The sequence below is a fragment of the Urocitellus parryii genome, chromosome 2 (assembly GCF_045843805.1).
Source record: "Urocitellus parryii isolate mUroPar1 chromosome 2, mUroPar1.hap1, whole genome shotgun sequence".
Classification (NCBI taxonomy): domain Eukaryota; kingdom Metazoa; phylum Chordata; class Mammalia; order Rodentia; family Sciuridae; genus Urocitellus; species Urocitellus parryii.
Genome location: NC_135532.1, coordinates 95,271,280 through 95,293,081, shown reverse-complemented (window position 1 = coordinate 95,293,081; position 21,802 = coordinate 95,271,280). Strand labels below are relative to the sequence as shown.

Sequence of the window (21,802 nt, the reverse complement as noted above, 5' to 3'; positions counted from 1 at the left end):
GGACCCTGAGCTTCATGGGCCCCGACATCATAGCGCAAGGATAGTCCAGGGGTGGACTCCAACAGTTGCAGTCGCGAAGTGTACAAACTGCTATCGGCTTCTCCACATGGATTCTCATCACTACAGTGCCTGGAGCGTCACAGAGACCAGTGGACCCCTCCACCTTCACCTGGGAGAGACATCAGAGAGCATCTTTTCCTGGGATACTTCCCTCTACCCTGTTTTACCCTGTCCTTTCCCCCCATGTTTCTGAGATAGCATAGATGATTCTTAACAAATTTCTGTTTCACACCAAAAAAAAGGGTGGGGGGAGTCAAAAATAAAAAATAAAAGGATAAGAAATTTGGGAAGGTCAATTTGGGAGATACAACTTTCAACAGCAGAGGAAAAGAAATGACAAAAGAATATTTCCCATTTCCCAAAACTGAAGTACTTAGCTTACCAGACAGAAAAGGCTTTCCTTGTGTCCATCTCAATTAATGAAAAAAGAAAACACACCAAGAGAGATATTAGTGAATTTTAGTTCACAAAATGAACTCAATTTAGTGAACGACTTTGGGGATACCATAGATGATGAAATGATAATAAATGCTTGTGGTAGGAGGTACTTCACATGCAAAGAAATGGGAATAAAAGTGGTGCTAGATTTCTCAAACCCACATTGGATGCTATAATGCTATAAGCGGTACTGTCATAATTTTGGAGGCGGCTGATCCCCAACATGGAATTTCATACCCATAGAAACTATGAATTAGTTTCCTAGGGCTGCCATAGCATATCACCACAAATTGGGTAGTTTAAAACAACAGAAATGTATTCCATCACAGTTACGGAGCCAGAAATGAAAATCAAGGTATCAGCAGGGTTGATTTCCTTTCAGAGACTGTGAGGAGAACCCGTTATGTGTTTCTCTCCTGACTTCTGGTGGTTGTCAGCAGAGCTGGGTGTGCCTGGCTTATAGATTGACCAATCAATCCCTGCTTCTGTCTCCATGTGGCCTGCCTGCCTTTGTGTTTCTGGGTCTCCACATGGCCTTCTTCTAAGAATACCAGTCATGGGATATAAGAGCCACCCTAATTCAGTACAGCCTTATATTAACTTCATCTGGGAAGCATTACATGTCAGAATGAAACTTAATAAAAAATTATTTTAACTCCAAGGGTGAGTGATGAAACAAGAGACTTACGTGGCAACATTGAAAAATATCTTCAGGTGCTCGGGAAGAGTCTTTTACCTTGGCAGTTGTCTCCACGGGCAAAAACCACCAAGAGAGTTACAGTCCTCCTGGGTTTGGGAGAGGCTGAATCCGCCTGCCGGTTGCTAAAAAGAACATGCACAAGAAATGCCGTGGATCCTGACCCACCTTGAAGTCAACCAGGTGACGTGCAATAAGTGTGAACCTGAAGGTTTCTGAGATCACATCCCATAGGAGAACCCGAGAACTCTTTCTGATGGATGTGTTTAAGTGGAAGCTGTCACTGAAATCTGCTACTTAAACAATGTCAGAAATGTCACAGGGACAGCAAGTCTACTATACCAGGTTTTAAAAAGTCACAATCTGCTCTCTCCAAAGTTCTGTACGACTCTGGTCCTTGGCCCACCATGAAGGTTATCAATCACCAGTTTCCTAAACAGAGCCATTAGGGATGGTTCCCAGCTTCTGTTGAGGAGCTGCCGTGAGCCAATGCTGTATAAAGCACTTCCCGTGTGCCAAATCTCACAAAACTATTTGCACAGATGAGACAAACAAAGGCTCCAATAAGTTAGGCCACAAGTTCAGCATCAGATGGCCAGCAAATCTCACTCATTCCATGATTCCAAAGAGCACCTTGTATACATTTTTTAAGTCTACAGACAGGGCATCAGATTACAGGAAAAGGCCATTAGCATAGAAGCTGCAAAGTGCATTCCATTTATCACTGCAAATGTGTTCACTGGACAGAAATCCTGCTGATCTGGCAGAAGGACTCTCATGCAGGCACGGCAGGCACAAGAAAACAGCAACACCACCCGAGAGGTGTGATGGAACGCCTGCAATATTACCGTGTCGCAGTCATGGAGGACCAGGGAACAAACACCCTGCAGGTGGGTGGGTGGGTGGTTACAGGAAAAGAATGGCTAATTTTATGTAAAGACCAATTCTTAAGACAAAGTCAATGATTGAAGAGTTTCAGAAAGTAGTTGCAAACACCAAAGTAGCAAATTCTTAATCTCAGTGTTAATAAACTGAAGGAATTTTTTTAAAGGATGATTATCTTGGTAACCTCACTTAACCGATAATAATAATGATGAAGAAGTAGATCATAAGAGCGAGCGTTATTTGAGATTCTCCCACATTAGACATTATCTCACTTAGTGCAATGAACTGTGTCACATTGTTATCCCTAGGAGTAAAATCAGGCCCAGGGAAATGGTAATTCCCTCAAGGTGGCACAACTAATTAGGGGTAGAGCTAAGACAAGGATGTCAGTCCCTGATGCCTAACCCTGGCATTTTTCTATAGACCATATGGATAATTTCTCTTTCTATGATAGTACACATAGAGCAAAGAGTCTTTAGAAGAACCAGGCAAACCAAGATCTCAATCCCCCTCACATTGGATTGTGTGACCTCCCCTTTTTGAGTCCAGGATCCATTATTTATGAACTAGAGATGATGACATCTTACTTTAGCTTTGCTGTCAATTTTCCATGAAATAATGTATACAGAGTACTTATTGCAGCATCTGATACATAGAAAGAACTAAGACAATGTGGGTTCTGTTTATTTTTATTCTTCCTCTTGCCTGAGTTATGAAAGTGGTGTCTAGTTCATCTCTGTAGAATCTGTCCTTTTGTATTGATCTTGCAGATGCATTAACTACATATTTGCACATGAGATGAAGTATTTGCAAAGAAGAATACAAAGAAATAATTTTAATGAACTTAAGAAATAATAGCATGCCTCCTTTACCTATATTATATATAACTATTTAATATAGTTAAAATATATCCAGCTGGTATTTAGCTGAACTTTAGAATCATGTGGAACATTGAGAAATGCCCATTGTCCAGACTGCACCTATACAAATTTGATCAGGATCCTTGGAAGTGAGGTTCAGGTAGCAGTAGTTTGTGATTTCGGTGAGCATTCAAATGAGACAGCCATTGAATGATATGAGAAAAGTGGTTCTCAGTGTGTGGGCCAGGGACCAGCAGCACTGACATCCCCTGTGAATTTGTTAGAAATGCAGATTCTCAGGCCTCACCAAGCTTTACTGAATCTGATTCTCTGTGCTTTAATAAGCCTTCTAGGGGATTCTGATGGAAACTTGAGTTTGAGGATCACAGGCCAACAATCCCTATCTCTTCTTCTCCCTTATATTTTATTCCAACCTATAGAAGATCACATCCTACTAATTTTACCTTTTAAATATTTCCCTTAAGTTTCCAATCATCTCCATCCCAGGCACCATTATGTATTCTTACCTGGATAACTGATTGCCCTGTGACTAATTCTTAGCCCCTACAATTCTCTCTTCCTCTATCAGCCACTGCAAACCAAAAAAAACTCTGTATCCCTTTTCTGTCCTCAGGGTACCCCAGTGCCTCCGGAGTAAAATCTAAATTCTCAGCACCGTGCACAAGGCCCTCTCTGACTGAATTGTGCTTACCCCTCTATCCTCTTTTCCATCCCTCCTTAATGCAGAGTTAGCATACAGAATGCACACAGTCACCTCCTCCTTATGAAAACAATGGGATTTGTGGTTTAAACAAAACCTGCTTTAAGGACCAGCAGCCAAGCCAGCAGCCTGCCTAGGTACCACCTGGCTGGATTGGGTTACTTGCCCACATATGAAATAAAACAAATGATCTAAAAAGGAAAACTGAATTGAATGCACTTTGGCCAAAACCGGGGAGAAGCAGCTAATCTGTCTCTTCTGGTCCTATAGAAGCTGTTGCACTGTCTTTATAAACAAAAGTGAGAAGATACACACATGTAGATTTAACTAGGTTGTGCTAGCCAGAGAACATGTCACAACTCCTCTTTCCTTGGTGGCCCCCTGGGACAGGTGGTACCTTCTCAGTTTCCATTCTTAGCATAAATAAGTTCAGAGAGAGAGAGAGAGAGAGAGAGAGAGAGAGAAACTTTCACCATCAAGTTAGGGGGAAAACAACTTGGGGGGTTTTCTTTCTTTCTTTTTTAGTTCCTATCTTGCAAAGTTGTATCTAATCATTTTCATTTAGATCTTTAGATCAAAGGACTTCTCCTTAATCTAAAAACCTTCTCCATATTCTGTCTGAACTAAAGAGTCCTTCTCTGTACTCCCTCCCATATGCAAGCTGCTACCTTTGCCTTAGCACCACTACATTAAATTGATCTCTTCTTGGGTCTGTCTTTCCATTAAACCATCAGCTTAAAGGCATGTGCCATTTTTAATGATCTTTAAATTCCCTGCCTCTGGCACAATGAATGTTACATGGCAGATGTAGATGCTCAATATACCATGCTGCACTGAACTGAAAACTACTAAATGCATCTATTCATTCACAGAGAGCTTCAAGCAAACGAATTCTAGATCAGCACTTCTCAAACTTAGATGTACACATGAATTACTTTTAGATCTTTTTAAAATGCAGTGTCTGATCAAGGAGACTTGGAGTCCAAATATTTTGCATTTCTAACAAACTCCCAGGTGATGCTATACTGCTGGTTCACTTAGTTACACTTTGGGCAGCCAGTATTGTGACCATCCAAAGCCATGAAAACACAGGGTACTTTCTATCATGCAAGAAAAGCCCCCCCTTTTTGAATTTGCAGAAGTATTTGTGACTGGGAGGAAAAAGATGATTTATGCTGTTTACTAATATATCCATCATCTTTGAGTCTTACCCACAAATAGTCCATTTGTGAGCCCATTCTGCAGAGCAGTTATCCCCATTTGTGTTAGTCAGCTTTCAACTGATGTTAAAAATACCTGTGATAAATCAACTTAAAAACAGGAAAGGTTTATTTTCACTCACGGTTTGGGGGGTGTCAGTCCTTTATTGGTTAGCTCCATTTCTTTTGGGCCTGTGGTGGGGCAATGTATCATGGTAGGAATACATGGAACTTCTCAGAGGGCACTGTTCACCTCATGGCAATTGGGAGTCAAGGAGAGAAAGTCCACCATCCCAATATTCCCTTTAAGGGTGTACTCCCAATGACCTAACTTCCTTCCACTATGTCCCACCTCCTAAAGCTTCCTCCATCTTCTGTAGTGCCATGAACTGAGAACCAAGCCTTTAATACATGGGTCTCAGATTCATGGTGATATATTCTTACATGCACAAAGCAAAATTTGTTCAGTTTCACAAAAATTTTACTTTTTATGGGTAAGTATAATCCACCAACTAACAACAACAAAAAAACTAATAGAAAGAAGACCAGCAGAATAAAGGAAGGGGACCAAAGGGAGGGAGGAGAAGAGGGAAATGAGAAGTACTGGGGAATGAACTGGAGCAAACTAAGTTAGGTGCATGTATGAACATGTCACAGTGAACCCCACAATTATTTATAATTATAATGTCCTGATTTAAAAAAAATACATGAGCCTTGGGAAACATGTAAGATCCCAACAATAGCACCATCATAGGAGATGAGAATTTTCTCATTGGCAGCCTTTCTGTGAAGGACAACTACTAGTCCTGCCAAAGGACTTTATTTCAACATAGAATCCAAATTCCTTTTGGGAAGCAGAAGCCGGGGAGAAGAAGAGAAGAAGGCCAACAGGACATTATCCAGTCTCAGCAAGACAGGGCTGATTCATTCATCCCTTCTGGCATGAAGAAAAATAGCTATTAAGCCTCTATTAAGTTCCTAGTGTTCTACAAGGTGCTAGGACTATCAAAGTGGATCGTTGAGAAAAGAAATTTCGACAAAAGAAAATGTCAGACTCCCTCCAGGGCAAGGAGATCTCGGATACTCTCAGAGTAGGAGAGATGTTCTAAAAGTGGAGACAGATCACTCTGGAGAGATGGAAAGAGGTTTCGATTTAGGGAAAACAGTAGGGGCTGCCCAAACTTCTAAAAATGACTATTCAACTTTTCACCCCCACCGTCTGCACTTAGATAAAAGATTTATGAATCATATTTAAAATGTCAAATGAAGTTTTCCAGAGATATCACAGGATTCTTAGTCATCTGTAATTCTGACCAGCTGTTCTAGCGCATTGTCTCATGTCACATAAGGTTGCAGTGGCTCAACTATGGGTCATGGGTCATTTCTGCATAAAATCTCTGGGAAAGCAGGTGCTCAATGCATGCACCATTGGTCCTTTTTAAGGGCTGCAACTGTGCTCATGGATCACCCCATATTCATATAGGTTGGATGTTGTAAAATGGCTCAAGATTTTTTTTTTAGTCTACTCTTTTTTAAACTTGTTTTACTTGCTATGGCCTCAGATTCCTAATGTGGTTACACTGGCCACCATACAAACCCTGCTCACACCCTGCCCATTTCCCCACTCACCAGAGCACAGACTCATGCCAGTTCCTTACCTCACCACCCAATCAAACTATATTTATCCTTCCTGACCAAATGTTCCTTCATTCATCAATTATTTATTGGATTCCTTATAAGTGCCAGACACTGTCCTGGGTTTTAGGGGTACAGTGTTGAGCAAGGCAGAGAGGCTCACTTCAGTGCCTCTTAGGGACATTGACAAGTGAATGGGCCATTGTAACCTGCTCTGGTGAGGGGTCCGAAGGAGCGACCCAGGTACTAAGAGAATAGACAGCAGTGTGGACTTATTTGCCCAGATTTACTTATGGAAGATGTTCCAGGTTGTTGAGAGCCACAGCCAAAGGGGCCCCAGCAAACTTCCAGCTGATTGGCTCACAGCGGGCCCCAGCAAACTTCCAGCTGCCAGCTGATTGGCTTCTCTGTGGTGATGCTCATTGGGCTGTTTCCCCGCCCTTTCAGACCATGGAGTTGCTCATTGGGGGACTCTTTTGGCTCCGCCCATGTGACCCAGCCAATTGGCCTCAAGAGCGGGAGGAGTAGGAGGTGAGAGGCTCACTGGAAGCCAGTGGTGGCAGTTGGGCTCTGAGGGAATTCCTGAAGAGCTCTTGTGGTGCAGTGTGTGTTCTAAAGATAAAGTTCGTTTCTGTTTGACAAGTGGCTCGAGAATTGTGCCCAGCCAGACTGCGGCACCAGGTGAAAGCCAGCCCAGCAGAAAGAATAGGAGAACAGGAAGAAGTTCCTTGCAGTGGGAAGAGTTGAGGCTGGAAAGGTTGAGAAACGTTAGATTGAAAATGGCCCTTTAGAAACTCCTTCTAGGACACTGTTATCATAAAGGAGCCCAAAGGAAAGCATAATTATTATTATCTTTCAGCAGGAAACTGGCATGATCCCATTTATTCCTTGAAGTCTCCAATTATCTAAATCTTATGTGATTTTTCCTTTTCTGAATTCCAGAGCAATTACTGGCTCTCTTAGCAGCCTTACTCAGAATTTGTGCACTGCAATATTTTATCATCCTATGATCATCCTCTGCTGTTGGTTCTTGATTTTTTTTCAGGGCCCACAGAACTTATGAAGTTATTATATTTCTGGCTTGAATGGCCAAAGTACATAATACACTTATTTAAAATTTCCTTATAGTTACAACATAATTGCTCCTCCAGAAAAACAATATCACTTAATATCATCGCTGTTACTTCCTATATGCATCAAATTTTGCTGTGCCCTACATATCTTCAAACAACTTAGACATAAAATTTATATCAAAAGTGAATGCATTCTAAGAGTGACATAAACTAATTTTATACACCGATCAAGATTAGGTGGCCTGTCAGTGAAGAGGACAAGTTTTCACCATTATTTTGGAATGGTACTAACTCTAGTGACCTTGACTTACAGCATACTCCTCCAGGGCAAGGAGATTTATCTATTTTTAAAAGTCCCTCCCAATTCCCTAACATGATCTTAGATATAGCATGAGGATTTACTTGAATTTTGGATGTATTTTTTTCATGACTAATTTTTCTTTCAAATGATGAAATATCAGGCATTCAAAAATGTTCGAAGAATAATATAAGAAATGCACATTTTTCCATTGCCCAGTTTAAGAACTAAGGCAATCACAATGACAGCTGGACTCCCATTTTACCTCTCCCTGCTGAAAGATAACCACTCTCTGGAGATTGATGTCTGTCATCTCCATATGTGTCTCTTTGCTTTTCCTGGGGTTGTCAGTAGTCATAAACAATAAGTGGTATTTTTTTCACCAGGTTTAAAAATGCCACTCTTCCTGGTTCAACATCATCTTTGAGATCTGTCCATGTTTACAGCTGCTGTTCCAGATGCAGCTCAGTTTAACCTCTGTATCATATTCCCTTATATGAAAATGCTATGTTAGGATATTTAGGTTGGTTTCAACTCGTCCCTAAAACCTGCAATGCTGCAATAAACATGATTGTATTTGTTTCCGAGTGTCCATGAGTGAGGAGCTTCTCACACAGTTACATAGATCTAGAAGCGAGAGACTGCTAGGTCATAGGATATCTAACTAGGTATTGTTAAAATGCTGTCCAAAGTTGCAACAGTTATGCTCCCCTCAGCAGTGGGATGTCCTGTAGTTTTCTATTATTGATAGCCCATATTATTTTCTGATTTAGGGATCTGAGGTATTCATCATGCATACATTGATACCTATTTACACACATATCAGGATGCTTGGGAGAAAATAAAACTATTAAATGAGTAGAACTTTCCATACAGCAATAAATGGTACTTTTAAAAATCTGACAATCTAGAATTAATTGATTGGGTTATTTTTAAATTATGTAAACAAATTAAGAAAAATTATGTGGAAAACACAGTGATCTTATTTTTCATATAATATATGCTCACTGGCTTTGTTATTACTTGTTGCCTTGGCCAAATGGAATGATTTTTAAGACTAATTCACTATGGGTTTATTTTACATTGTATGTGTATTTCCAAATATATTTCTGTGTTTGCACTCTCATGGGTCTGATTTAATACTAATGGGTCCATAGTTAAATAAAACAAAATGAACAAAACAAGTTTGTGAGTCAGACTTGGTTTTATTTGAAAAATTGTCTCCTTCTACATTGTCATTTTTAAGACCAGCTCTGGTCATATTTAGTATTCATGCATTTCCAAGTTTTTATTTTTTTCATCAAAAAAACCATTACACACCAAACAAAACCTGCTAAAACAAACAAAAAAACTGATCACAACACAAAATAGCAATTCATGGGATTATCCTCGTCTCAATTTTTATTTCTCATGAATTCCATTCCTTTTTAAAATGTCCTAGTAAAAGAGAAAGCATTGTCCACGCTGGTAGCAGTGTGAAAATGGATTTTACAGGCAACCAGTGCTAGAAGCAATTTGGGGCCATATGGGAACATGAGACAGGGGCATGGGATTCCATTTCTTAGATGGGTGAAAGATGTTCCTAGGACATTCTAAATTCTTTTTACTTCAGAATTCAATTTGAGATTTAGATATGATAAAAAGTATTGCAAAAATCTTCTTTAGACAACTACATCATCAAAATGGATCAAACCTAATGAAAAGAGCAAAGCTGTCAAAGAAAAGATTCAGTTAACTCTTTTGGGTTCAGTTTTCCCAATTCTCAGGAGAAATGACATCAATCCTAGTTTCTCAGGTCTGGTCACTGATGTCTTTATTCAGAAAACTCTTAAAACAAGAACAAAATTTAGCACAGTCATTTTTATACAGTCATTTTCAGGAAAATTCCTGACACCACTTCTAATGGATTATTCATATTCTCTGGTTAGAACCACAGGGGATTACACACGCCCAAAGGGCTGTCTTCTTGTCTGCTATAATCATTTTGTGTCCTCGCCATCTGAAAAAAACAGAAAAATATACACTGCTCTTAATATTACTGTATTTATTTAAAATGTTCTCTGTAGAGCCCACTCCTCCTATATAAGCCATATATGAAACAAACACAAGTAGTTTTGCCATTTTCAATAGTTAAAAGTCTGATGTGATAATAGACATAAACGAGCAATATATAAAAACAGAACTGGAGGTACACTCCATGGGGAGGCCATGGTACATTCATGATTGGAAATGTCCTACCCAGCAAATTTAGCATCTGGCATCATCAGACAGGCTTTTGAAGAAATGTGAGATGCAGACAATGTCAGGGTTCAGCTAGGAATCCCTCCGACCTTTTCATAGCATTCGCTATGGGACAGCATCTCTTCCCCATCAACTTTCGCCCCTCTCTTCCCTCCTCTCCCAGCCACTACCACTTCCAGCATCAGCACCAGCTACTCTTCAGAGGACTGCTGTTGAGCTGCCAGAGCTGATCCAACTACACATGCCTTGAGTGCCTGGGGTTTACAACCCTCCTGGAATTTGTGTCCCTCCCTATGGCAGCTTTTCACCAATTAGTCATCTGGGAGGGAGTAAGAAAACCCAATTTCCTTGCCTCATCAGGACATCACTGCAGCCTACCGCAGACACCTGAGTTCCCTCGAAGGACCAGGCTTTAGCTGCCCTCTATGGGACTTTGCTGAGATGACACCCTTGTTGGGCTTCTGCTCCTGCCCTTCTTGCTTCTTGCAATGCCCTCACTGGCTCTTCTGCCATCTCCTCAACAGATCACATGCACACAGAGTCTCAGCTCAGGGTGGGCTTCAGGGGAAGCTAGCCTAAGAATCTTAGAGAGGTTCCAGCCATTTTTACTTATGTACCCACCACAAAGGAGGAAAAATGTACTTCTTGGCCTTGCACATTTTAAAGTTAACATCTGATTATTTTTCATAACAAGTTTAAGCAGCTGAAAATGTGTAACTTTGTGATGTATTTGTAAAAACTGACATAAAAACAAAACTTCCACATCTCTCTTTTAACTGATTCAATGAAATCTAAATTCACAGTGATTTGATATCACCATTATCCATTAAAATATATGCAAACATGCCAAGTTTAAAAGGCAGATATATTATAGTGCTCATTTCTCTCCTTAAACTTATATTTCCGTTTAACTTCCTCCATCGAATTTCATTCTAACTGTAAAGTATGCATATGCTTTAAAATCTTACTGTTTACATGATCATAATTCTCTGCGAGGAGAAATATATACATATACATGTAAATATTTGTGTATTTCAAAAACTTTCCTATGACTATAAGCTTCTATGTGTTAAAGATTTAATCTAGCTGGATTTATGATTATGATTTATTACAATAGCACAAATATTAAAATTTTGGTAATTTGATCAAGGCAGAAAGTAAACATTTTTATTGGACATGTTTTATGAATTAGATGGATAGGTTCTCACTATTATTTTTACTCTTGGTGTGACAACTCCCACCCCATCTCCAATGCTTCCCTGGATGGAGGAGGGTGGTTATATCCAAGCCAAAGCACTACAATCAGATCCAGGAGATGTACCATGGTTTGTGTGTGGAGTTGGGAGCATCTATAAAAGGACATAAGGTCCTCCATGATTCCTCAGACACAAATGTGAGACACAAATGTTTACTCTCGGGTAGAGCACCCTTTAAGTCTGGCTTTTATGATCTCTGTATATCCCCCAGTGGGTGCTGGTATAGATACTCTGGTATGAAAAACACTGCCCTCACCCATACTCCTCACTATGGAGTAGGAAGTTGAGGACTAGAGCAATCAGGTGACTTTTAGAGACCACAAAGCTAGTAAGTGACAGACCAAAACGAGCACCTGGTTCTCCCCATTCCAAGTCTGTTTTCTTCACCATGGCCATCAGCTCTAATGTCATTTACCATCATCACTATTACCACTGTCATCATCATTTGAAATAATAACTAACATTTATGAAGCTTTTACTCTAGGCCGAGTGCTGTTTGAAACACTTTACATCCATTTACTGCTTTCATTAGCCTATGGCATAAGGTCTATTATTATCCCCATGAGGGATGAGAAAACAAAGGCTCAGAGAGTCAAAGTGATATACCCAAGATCCCATAATCAGTAATTGTGGAAAAAGGATTCAAATCTATGTCTGGCCCCAGGATTCATTCTATCAATTGTTTCCCAAAGTGGTGGCTGCAAACACTAGGCCCATGTGATACTCCCTAATAAAGATCCTGAAGTTAAATTGGTTTAACTATAGCTACTCTCTCAGAATCACCATAACCATCTACCCATTAAAAGCAATGAAAAGTCCTGCAAAAAGGACACATACTTATCAGTGATGTCAGAAACATGATTCCCACCCCAATACCTATTAATATCCAGTGAAAGGACTCCAATTTAAAAAGGCTGATTTGGGTTCAATATCTATAACACAAAGTCAGTGGTTCTCAAACTCTAATCAGCACCAGAGTCACCTGGAGGGTCCCATCTCCAGAGTCTCTGATTCAGTAGGTCTGGAATAGGAATCCAGAATCTGCATTTCTAATGAGCTCCAAGATGATACTGATGTTGCTAGTCTAACGATCTCACTGGAGAAACACTGCACTTGATGATTGGAAAATAAAGACTAAGAAACAAGCCCTGGATTGGCAGAAGAAGGAAAAGAGACATAGTTATGCTTTAACAATATACAATAAAGTCTTGCAAATGCACACAGAAAATCTGTCCATTATGCAAATGTATAAAATGAAAACATCAGCAACGAGGGTAGGTAAAAAGAAAAGACCACTCTTCTTTGGGAAAACAAAATATGAGCAAAGTCATACAAAGCCTGATAATTTTGCACAATGAATTTTTATCTTTGGTTGTCAATATATTATCAGACTTTGATAACTCATACAGGGACAATACCAGATTATTATCTATAGTAGGCACCATGTGTATTTTGAGCTTTCTATGTATCATCTCCAACTTTCTGTAACTGAGAGATACGTTTTCCTTGCCATGGGCTGACTTGATGAAATTACATTGTATAAGCATAACTATAGAGTATGAATCATTATGACAAACAGCATTGATTAGGCACTATGGACATCCTTAAGTAAGACACTTTAAATATCCGTGGCTTTTCCATTTCCTTATCTGTAAGAAGTCAGTGATTTCCAAAGTCACTCCAATTTTCAAATTCTAAGCCTCCATGAGTCCAAGAAAAATTTAAAAAACCACAATTGATATTTTTCAAAGAGCCATTGGCTTCACATAGCTGGCCTAGCCAAATGTCACCAAACCAAGCTATTAGCCACATAGCTCTGAGGAAAAGGATTGAAGACACCATCTATTTATAGATATATGTACGTAATTACCATAGAAAAATATTTTAAAAACTTTTGGAGGAAAGAAATTATTTACAATGATAGTAAGAATGGTATTGACCATGCTCGCTTAATGATAATATTTTTTATTTTACCAACCTTATCATTTTCAGCAACAACTCCTTGAGATATCCAATTGGACCAATTCAACCAGAATTTATAGCAGTTTTGTACCAAACTTGATTGTACATTGAAATCACCTGGAATGCTTCTAATGATTCCTAATGCCTCCCCCACCCCAGAAAATGTAATTTAATTGATGTGGGGCATGGGCTGGACTTTAAACTTTTCAAAAAATAACCAGGTAGCCAGGCATAGTGATGCACACCTGTAATCCCAGTTGTTGGGAGGTTGAGACAGGACGATCATGAGTTCAAAGTCAGCTTCAGCAAAAGTGAGATGCTAAGCAATTCAGTGAGACCCAGTCTCTAAATAAAATACAAAATAAGGCTGGGGATGTAGCTCAATGGTCAAGTGCCCCTGAGTTCAAACCTTAGTACCCCCACCCCCCAAAAAATAACCAACTGATGCTAAAAGTAACAAATCTGGGAACCACTGGATTTATAGAACTCTTTTCTGTGATTACCTTGTTAATTTTATCTCTGCTGTGGACTGAATCATGCCCTGCCTCATTCATATTTTGAAGCCCTAACAGGCCATTCGGCAATACTGAAGACAGAGCCTTTAAGGAGGTAATTAAGGTTAAATCCAGAAGAGTGGAGCCCAGATCTTATAGAACTGGTGACCTTATTAGAAGAGGAAAGGACACCTGGGTTCTCCTCCACTACGTGAGGACAGTAAGGAGGTGGCTGTCTGTAAGCCAGAAAGAGAGCCCTCATCAAGAGCCATACAGGCAGCTGAGAAGCAAGAGTGCATGCCTGTAATCCCAAGGACTTGGGAGGCTGAGGCAGGAGGATCGCAAGTTCAAAGCCAGCCTCAGCAATTTAGCAGGGCCCTGTCTCAAAATAAAAGATAAAAGGGATTAGAGATGTGGCTCAGTGATCAAGTTCCCCTGGATTCAATCTGTAGTACAGATAACAAAAAGCCATATAGGCTAGCACTTTAATTTTGGACTTCCAGTCCCCCAAATCAGGAGAAAATAGATTAGTCTTGTTTAAGCCACATAGGGTATGGCATGTGTTATGGCAGCCTGAGCAGAATAAGACATCCCCTCTTCTGCCCACCCCTTCTGTATCTGATCTACCCACAATGCCTTCCTCCAGACACTGGGAAAGCATACTGCATCAGAAGGGATGGAGCTGGTGTCATGCCCCAGCAAGGCACTAAGCCTCTTTGAGCCTCCGTTTCTCCACCTGCATAATAGGAATAATAACTCCTGTCTCCCATACAGGGTTTTGGAGAGAATTCAGTGAGATCATAGGTACAGAATTATCTTATGAATAGTATTGTCCTTTACATGGGCAAACTGTGCCTGGAACTACTTTCTTGTACTCAGTCAGCCTCCCTTCCCATCAGTTACTGTTATGGTTTAGATGTGTGGTGTCCCCAGAAGCTCCTGTGTGAGACAATGCAGGACTGTTCAGAGGTGAAATGATTTGATTATGGGAAGTATACCCTCATCAGTGTGTTATCCACTCATATGGATTACCTGAGTGGTAACTATAAGCAGGTAGGGTGTGGCTAGAGGAGGTAGGTATATTTTGTCCCTGGTGGTGGAGCATGTGTGCCCAGGCGCTCTCTCTCTCTCTCTCTCTCTCTCTCTCTCTCTCTCTCTCTCTCTCTCTCTCTCTCTCTCTATCTCTCTCTCTTTCTCTCTGCCTGGTGTCACACTCTTCCACCATGATGTTTTGCTTCACCTCAGGCCCACAGCTATGAAGTCAGCTGTCTATGGATGGAGACTCTGAAACTACGTGCCAAATAAACTCCTCTAATTGCTCTTGCCAGGCGTTTTGGTCACAGCGACACAAAGCTGACTAATACATTCTCTTAACTTCTCCTTTGTGCCTCTTTTTGTGCTTTGCCTGCCCAGCACGTCTCCACCCGCCCACTCAGCAATTGTTTGAGCTCCGTTCAAATTCCCAGATCGTCACACCCTATTTCTCCCTTGGAACAGGTCTATGGGCAACAAATTCTGCGCATTTTCCTTCATCTGAGAATGTCTTGAATTTCAGAATGTGAACACTGTCTCACTCTCATTCCAGAGGGATATTTTCACAGGATACAGAATTCTGTGTTGATAGCTCTTCTCCTTTAGCACTTTAAAGAAAACAAAAGTTGTTCCAGAGACTGTGAGGTTTCTATGGTTATTTGAACAGTTGTTTCCTCATATTACAATTATGAACATATAGTTTTTCTCCAGCTGCTTCAAGATTTTTCTTTATAATTTTTGTCTCAGATTATGATGCGCCTGAGTCAGATTCTCATTGAGCTTTTAAAACATGTAAATTTATATCTTTTGCCAATTTGAAATATTTTGGGTCATTATGTCTTCAAATTTTTTTTTCTCTGCATGAATCTCTTTCTACTATCTTCCAGGAATTGCAGTGATATTTTGATAATTGCAATTGATATTTTGATACTGTTTTTCAAGTCTCCAAGGTTCTTTTCATTTTTCTCCGTCTCTTTCCTCTCTTCAGTTTGTATAGTTAACCTCTCTTCAAGTTCACTGACTCTTTTCTCTGTCATCTTCGCTCTGCTATTGAGCCCACCCAAAGAATTTTTAAAATTTCAGCTGTTACGTTTTATAGTACTACAGTCTCCTTTTGGTTGTTTTGGGCAGTCTCTATTTCTCTGCTCAAATATCTCTTGTTTCTATTCACTTCCAGGTGTTTTTCTTTACCTCATGGAGCATAGTTCTAACAGCTCTTTTAATGTCTGTAATTGCAACACCCGAGTCAACTTGAGGTTGGCATTTTGTTGATTATCTTTTCCTTCGGGAATTATTCACACTCCTGGTTCTTTGTAAATTGCATAATTCTGGATTGCATCTTGACCATTTTGAAAATTATGTTGTATAATTTCCAAGCCCTATTACGGTCTCTGTGGGAATTTAATACTATTTGCTGGGTTTAGCAGGAAATCAACCCCAACAGGGATTCAGAATGTCAGTACTGGGCACTGCCTTCTGTGGGTAATGGTTCCAATCTCAATTTTCACTTCAAAGCTCTCCCGTCCACACGAGCTTTCGGAAGAACTTGGGACCCACACAGGACAGGACGCAATTATAAAGCGAGGACCCCCTGCTCCCACTCTCTCCTCTGTCAGGTTACTCATAAGTGTTGGCCACAAGGTCCCTCTTCCCAGTTTCTCTGGCCAGGAAGACAGAATTCCTCTTTAACTTAGTCAGCTAGCTTTCCAATTAGCTCCCGCCTGCCTGCCTTCTGAGCAAATGAGAGAAAAAGGGAGGAAATGAGGTTTCTTCTACTATCTTTAACACATAGGGGCTCCTCTCCTAGTTTCTCTTGGCACAAAGCTGGGTAACTATTCGTTTTAGCCACCTGCCCTACTGTTGCCACACAGCCCTGGTACTTGGGGCTGCCCTCCGTATACAGTCACAAAAGAACAGAAAAAAATGGTAAAATTATGCCTCTTCATAGTATACCTCCTTTTATTCTTTTGTTCAGAGTTCTCAGGTCGTTGCCTTTTGTATTTCATCAAAATTTTTTAGTTATCATCAGTAGGAAAGAGAGAGACTATGTACTCACTCCATGTTGGAGCTAAAAAGGACTCATTCCACCCAGAACCAGATATTTCATTGTATATATATTTGTTATGGTTTAGGGTCTGGCAGTTCCCCCCAAAAGCCATATGTTTGGTAATGCAGCAATGTTCAGAGGTAAACATTGGATCGTGAGGGTTCTAACCTCATCAGTGGATTAATCCATTTGGTGAATTAATTATTTGAGTGAGCAACCGGGTGTAACTATAGATAGGCATGGCTGGAGGAAGTAGGTCACTAGGGGGTGGCCGTTAGGACTCTATCTGTCCCTTGTCCCTTCCTGCTCTCTTTCTCTCGGCTGCCATGAGCTGAGCACCTTTCCTCAGCCACATGCTCCTCTCCTTCTCACTTCAGACCCAAAGCAGCAGACTTGGCTGACCAGGGGCTGAGACCTCTGAAACCAGAAGCCAAAATGAATCTTTCCTCCTTTAAGTTATTCTCAGATATTTCAGCCACAAGTGACAAAAAGCTGACAAACACCACCTTTAATTTTCATTTTATTACATCTTTCTCCTTTTTTATCTATATTTTTCATACTTCCCTGTCTGTTTCCTTTGCTTTTCATCATTTTGTTAATTTTGTTATATATCTTGCTATATATCTATCAAACTATGTATACATAATCTTTAAGAGTAAGTATTTTGTAACTTTATCTAAACTTTTTTGAACTATACATATATACTATATAGTATTTTATTGTATAAATATACCAACATTTATTTCTCAAGTATGCTGTTGGATAATTTTGTTCCCACTTAAAGAGCCACTACAAATAGTGCTTCTGTATACATTCTAGTGTGTGACTTTTGGTGAATACATACACACACACACACACATTTTTGTTGTTGTTGCTGAGTTTACACAATGAAGAAAGATTGCTGGGTCATTGGATATGCATATATTTCATATATCAGCTGCAGTCCTAGGTGATAAGCCCCTCTTTTATTCTGTCTTCTCCACCTTCTTAAATACAGTCTCACCGTTCATCTTCCACCAGGAGAAAATCCAAATAACTAAAGTACAGCAGGGTCTTCAACAATTGTACCCAAGATTATTAATGCAGACCCGGGAATGTTTATTTTAAAATAATTTCCCACATGATTCTGGTACTCAGCAAGGACAGTGGATGACTTCTTTAGAGCCCATTGTAGCTTCCCATTTTCCATCCCCTGTTTTCCCTTAAGCTTCAGGGACATGACTCCTTCCCCCACCCAGCCCAGAAGCTATTCTTGGCTTCTGCATGGATCTCAGAACCACAGAAGCCTTTTCTTCTCAAAGCCCCATCAGAACTAGGGCTCAGCAGGGATCCAACATCTCAAACCAAGAAAGCCCTAGCTGAACTGGAAAGAGGAAGACCTCAAGTGTTGTCTCCTCAGCCCCATTCTGCCCCAGGGGACAGGGCTCCTCCTGCTTATTCAAGACCTGTTGTCCTTTTTTGTGTGTGCCTCTCATTTCTGAGTTCCCTAACTCTGCACCAAGCCTTTCTACTCTTGCAGTTCTGTTTGCTTTGAACACAACTAACTTCCTTTTTGATTTTCTGGAGTTTTATTGCTTCCTTATTTTAGGGACCCCCCACACACCCTGCAGCCCTAGGTGATAAGCCTCTCTTTTATTCTGTCATCTCCACCTGCTTGAATACAGTCTCACTGCTCATCTTCCACCAGGGGGAAAAATCCAAATAACTAAAGTACGGCAGGGTCTTCAACAATTGTACCCAAGATTACCTTTTTCTCCTTGTTGTTTGTCATTTACTGAAGCTGTAATTTCTTCTGAATGTGCCTCTTCTTTGTCGTTCACCATCAATTCCCCAGGTGAAAAGAGCATGTACAACTTCTGGATCACATCACTCGTGGTCCCAGAATCATTGCTATGATTGTTCCCTAACACCAAGAAATGCTGCTCCTGGGAACCAAATTCACCAAACAGCTCACCGTTTTTTGTCTCTATTTCATAGACCTCGGGAATGAGTCTGAAGTGATAGAGAAAAAGAGATGAAAAATTGGTTAGTCAAGTCCCTTGCAAGATTAAATGTAAACACATCCAGATAATATACGAGGAATCCATTTTATGTATGTGACTGGCATAGTTCAAATGTAATTTGTGGAAGGAATTGGATTCAGGGGCAATTTTCTAATATTCTGAAGGGAAATTAGACATCTATTTGTCTCACCATCTCAGAACTTCAAGCCAAAAACTGGGTTCATCACTGAATTTTTATTGAGTCATTAGGGTTAGACTTTATAAAGTCAAATTTGAAAGAATCCTTCCTGCCTGTCTTCATGTGCATTTTCTTTTCTAAATGGCAAATGTTTTGTTTTATTTTTCATGTTTTTTTCCTGCTCCAACTTTTGATATCATAAGTTTTCTGCTTTGGCACTACCCAACATTAAAGTTTTTTATTTAATTGTTAATAAGGTCCAAAGAAGAGGTTTGTTTGTTTGTTGGCAAAAAGAATAGAAATGCAAACACAGTTCTTTCTAATATAGGTCATTTCTACCTGCTACTAACTGCAGACCCGTGTTGTTATCACAAACCATAGCATTTAAAACACATTCACACGCCCCAAAACGTGTTTCTTGAAAACTAAAAATGCATTTGCTCCCCAATATTTTCTTAAGGACTGTTTCCAGTTACGCTATTCCCCAAACTTGGGATTTCTTAACTCACAATACAGTGTCTTCCATGCGAGTGTCCCTTGGACTGGGATAGGTGATGTTCACACACTTAGCTCTCAGATCTTTGGTGGGATATTTGTTGATAGCACCTGGATAGAGACAGTGAGCTAGTTAAACTTTCCCCTTCCACATTATGACTTTCACCCAAGGTCAGTTCATCTTTCCTTGTGACTGGCAGTGTTTTCAAAAACAAAGTTAACTTTATTAGGGACTAAGCAAACTAGGCACACTCTGACATTAAAATACTTTGTTCTTGGCCAAGTCAACAAGATATAGAAGTAAATGGATTTAAAAAAAATCCTATGTTCCATATGTCACAGGCTAGTGATATAATTCAAGAGTATCTCTTGATTCCTCCTACCATTTTTTTTTTCTTCCTGGAAATAGAGGATCTTTCTAGAAGACTCATTTGCTATTGAAATTGTCTACCTTTTAAATTTTTTTTTATATTGGGGTTGGGGGGAAAACACCATTTTTTTTTTTTTGCCTGCTACTAAATGTAACTCCTAAATCCCAGGATTCCTGAGGACTCTGTGTGTCCTAGAATTCTGTGAGTACCCGAAAGCTTGCATTCCTACAAAACCCTAGCAAACTTCCAGAAGCTAGAGACAATCTTTCACTGTGGTCTCTACCCCATTCCTGATTCCCAGCACTTATTTGATACATTAAGATACTAAGTGTGTTACTAGAAAATTAAAACAAAGACAGAAGCAGAGCAGACTCTCAGAGCCCCAAGGTTTAAAGACACCAGGAAAATATCCTTGTGTGGCTGTGCCTGAGCTAGCTTTCTGGGACAAGATTCTAGAGACATTTGTGCCAATGGCTCATAAGAATTCAAGTCCGAGCTAAAGATCACTTATAGTGACAGAATAAAAAACAAGCCCTTCAATCAGGTGGAGGGTGGTGGCAGTTGGATATTATTTATTATAGCAGTAAACCTTGTTAAGGATTTAGTAATTGAAGTATAGTTTGATGGACAAAGCATAGATCTGGGGACAGGACTGCGTGGGGGCACATCTAGAATTTACCAATTATTAATTCTAAACTTTTAAGCTATGCAGTTAATGTCTCTGAACCTCAACATTTTTTCCTTATCAAAAGGGATTATGAATATTTCCCTTTGAGGGCCACCCTGAAGATTAAATGACCTAATCTGTTCAAAGAGCCTGGCACATAGTAAACACAGATTAAGGTTAAAGGAAAGTTTTCCCCCTTTTGAGGATTTCCTGGCTAAAACTTTGAAAGTGCAGAAACATGTTCAAGGTCAACAAGACCTAGGATTTTTCTCTGAGATTTTTCACTGCTCCTATTCACTTACATCCCTCAAACTTAAATAAGGACTATTTAACTAAGTCTACTGATGGATGGTACACAGAGACATTAAATCGAAAAAGGAATAGAAGAAAATGAATATGTAACCACAAATCCCACCATTATATAAAACTATAATGCACCCATAAAAAAATGAGAGAGGGGAAAGCAATAGAAGAGAAAAAAATTGAGTGACTTACGTCTGATTAAGTGGACAAATGGCTTTATGAACTTGATGATATAGTCCAAATCTGGCTCATGGATCCGGCCAAGCTGGACTAGGTGATGATCCAGGGGGTGGCTGGCTAATTCTTCTAATTCCTTGTCATTGTGCCCAGGACCAAAGGAAAATACAAATATAGAGTAGCCTTGACACTTGGCTCTCAGAGATACACTCCTTAAGACTTCCTTGTCTAAAGGGTTGGTTTCCCCAGCAGATATTATAAAGATAACTTTGTTTTTCCTCAGATTGGGGGTTCCTACAAAGACATTGTCAATTGTCCACTGCAGGGCATGGCCGATAAAAACGTCTCCATTGAGCTGGTGGAAAGAGTCTTGGAGATGGTGTTTCATTTGGTCTCTACTGTTGTAAGTCAGCAGATCGAATTCCAGGTAGACAGGGCATTCTTCAGTGTTGGGCAGATAGCCAGGGGGAGAGTAGCTCAGGACAGACACTCTGTCTCCCAAAGTGGAGGTCAGTGGATCTGGGGCGATATGAAAGTAATCAAGCACTGAGGCTATAAAAGCTTTCAGTTCCTTAAACTCGTTATCTCCTACTCTTTCGGAAGTATCTATGAGGAAAGCCACATCCATGTAATATTCTTGAAGAGAGGTATCTCCAGGTGCAGAGGTAAGACCTGGTTCTTTTCTGCCATGGTTTTCGAGTCCTGCAACA

The 21,802-nt window shown here is 40.1% G+C and overlaps 1 protein-coding gene across 1 annotated transcript in view; it reads right to left on the bottom strand.

The window, feature by feature from the left end:
* Positions 1-9,617: 9,617 nt before the first annotated feature.
* Positions 9,618-21,802, bottom strand: part of Col6a5 (collagen type VI alpha 5 chain) — a 158,252-nt gene continuing 146,067 nt past the window's right edge. The window contains exons 38-41 of the mRNA XM_026383975.2: positions 21,108-21,794; positions 19,589-19,685; positions 18,646-18,890; positions 9,618-9,865 (exon numbers count right to left, since the gene is read on the bottom strand). Of these exons, the coding sequence (XP_026239760.2) occupies positions 9,846-9,865; positions 18,646-18,890; positions 19,589-19,685; positions 21,108-21,794 (1,049 nt within the window). The 3' untranslated portion in view covers positions 9,618-9,845. The remainder of the gene's footprint in view (positions 9,866-18,645; positions 18,891-19,588; positions 19,686-21,107; positions 21,795-21,802) is intronic.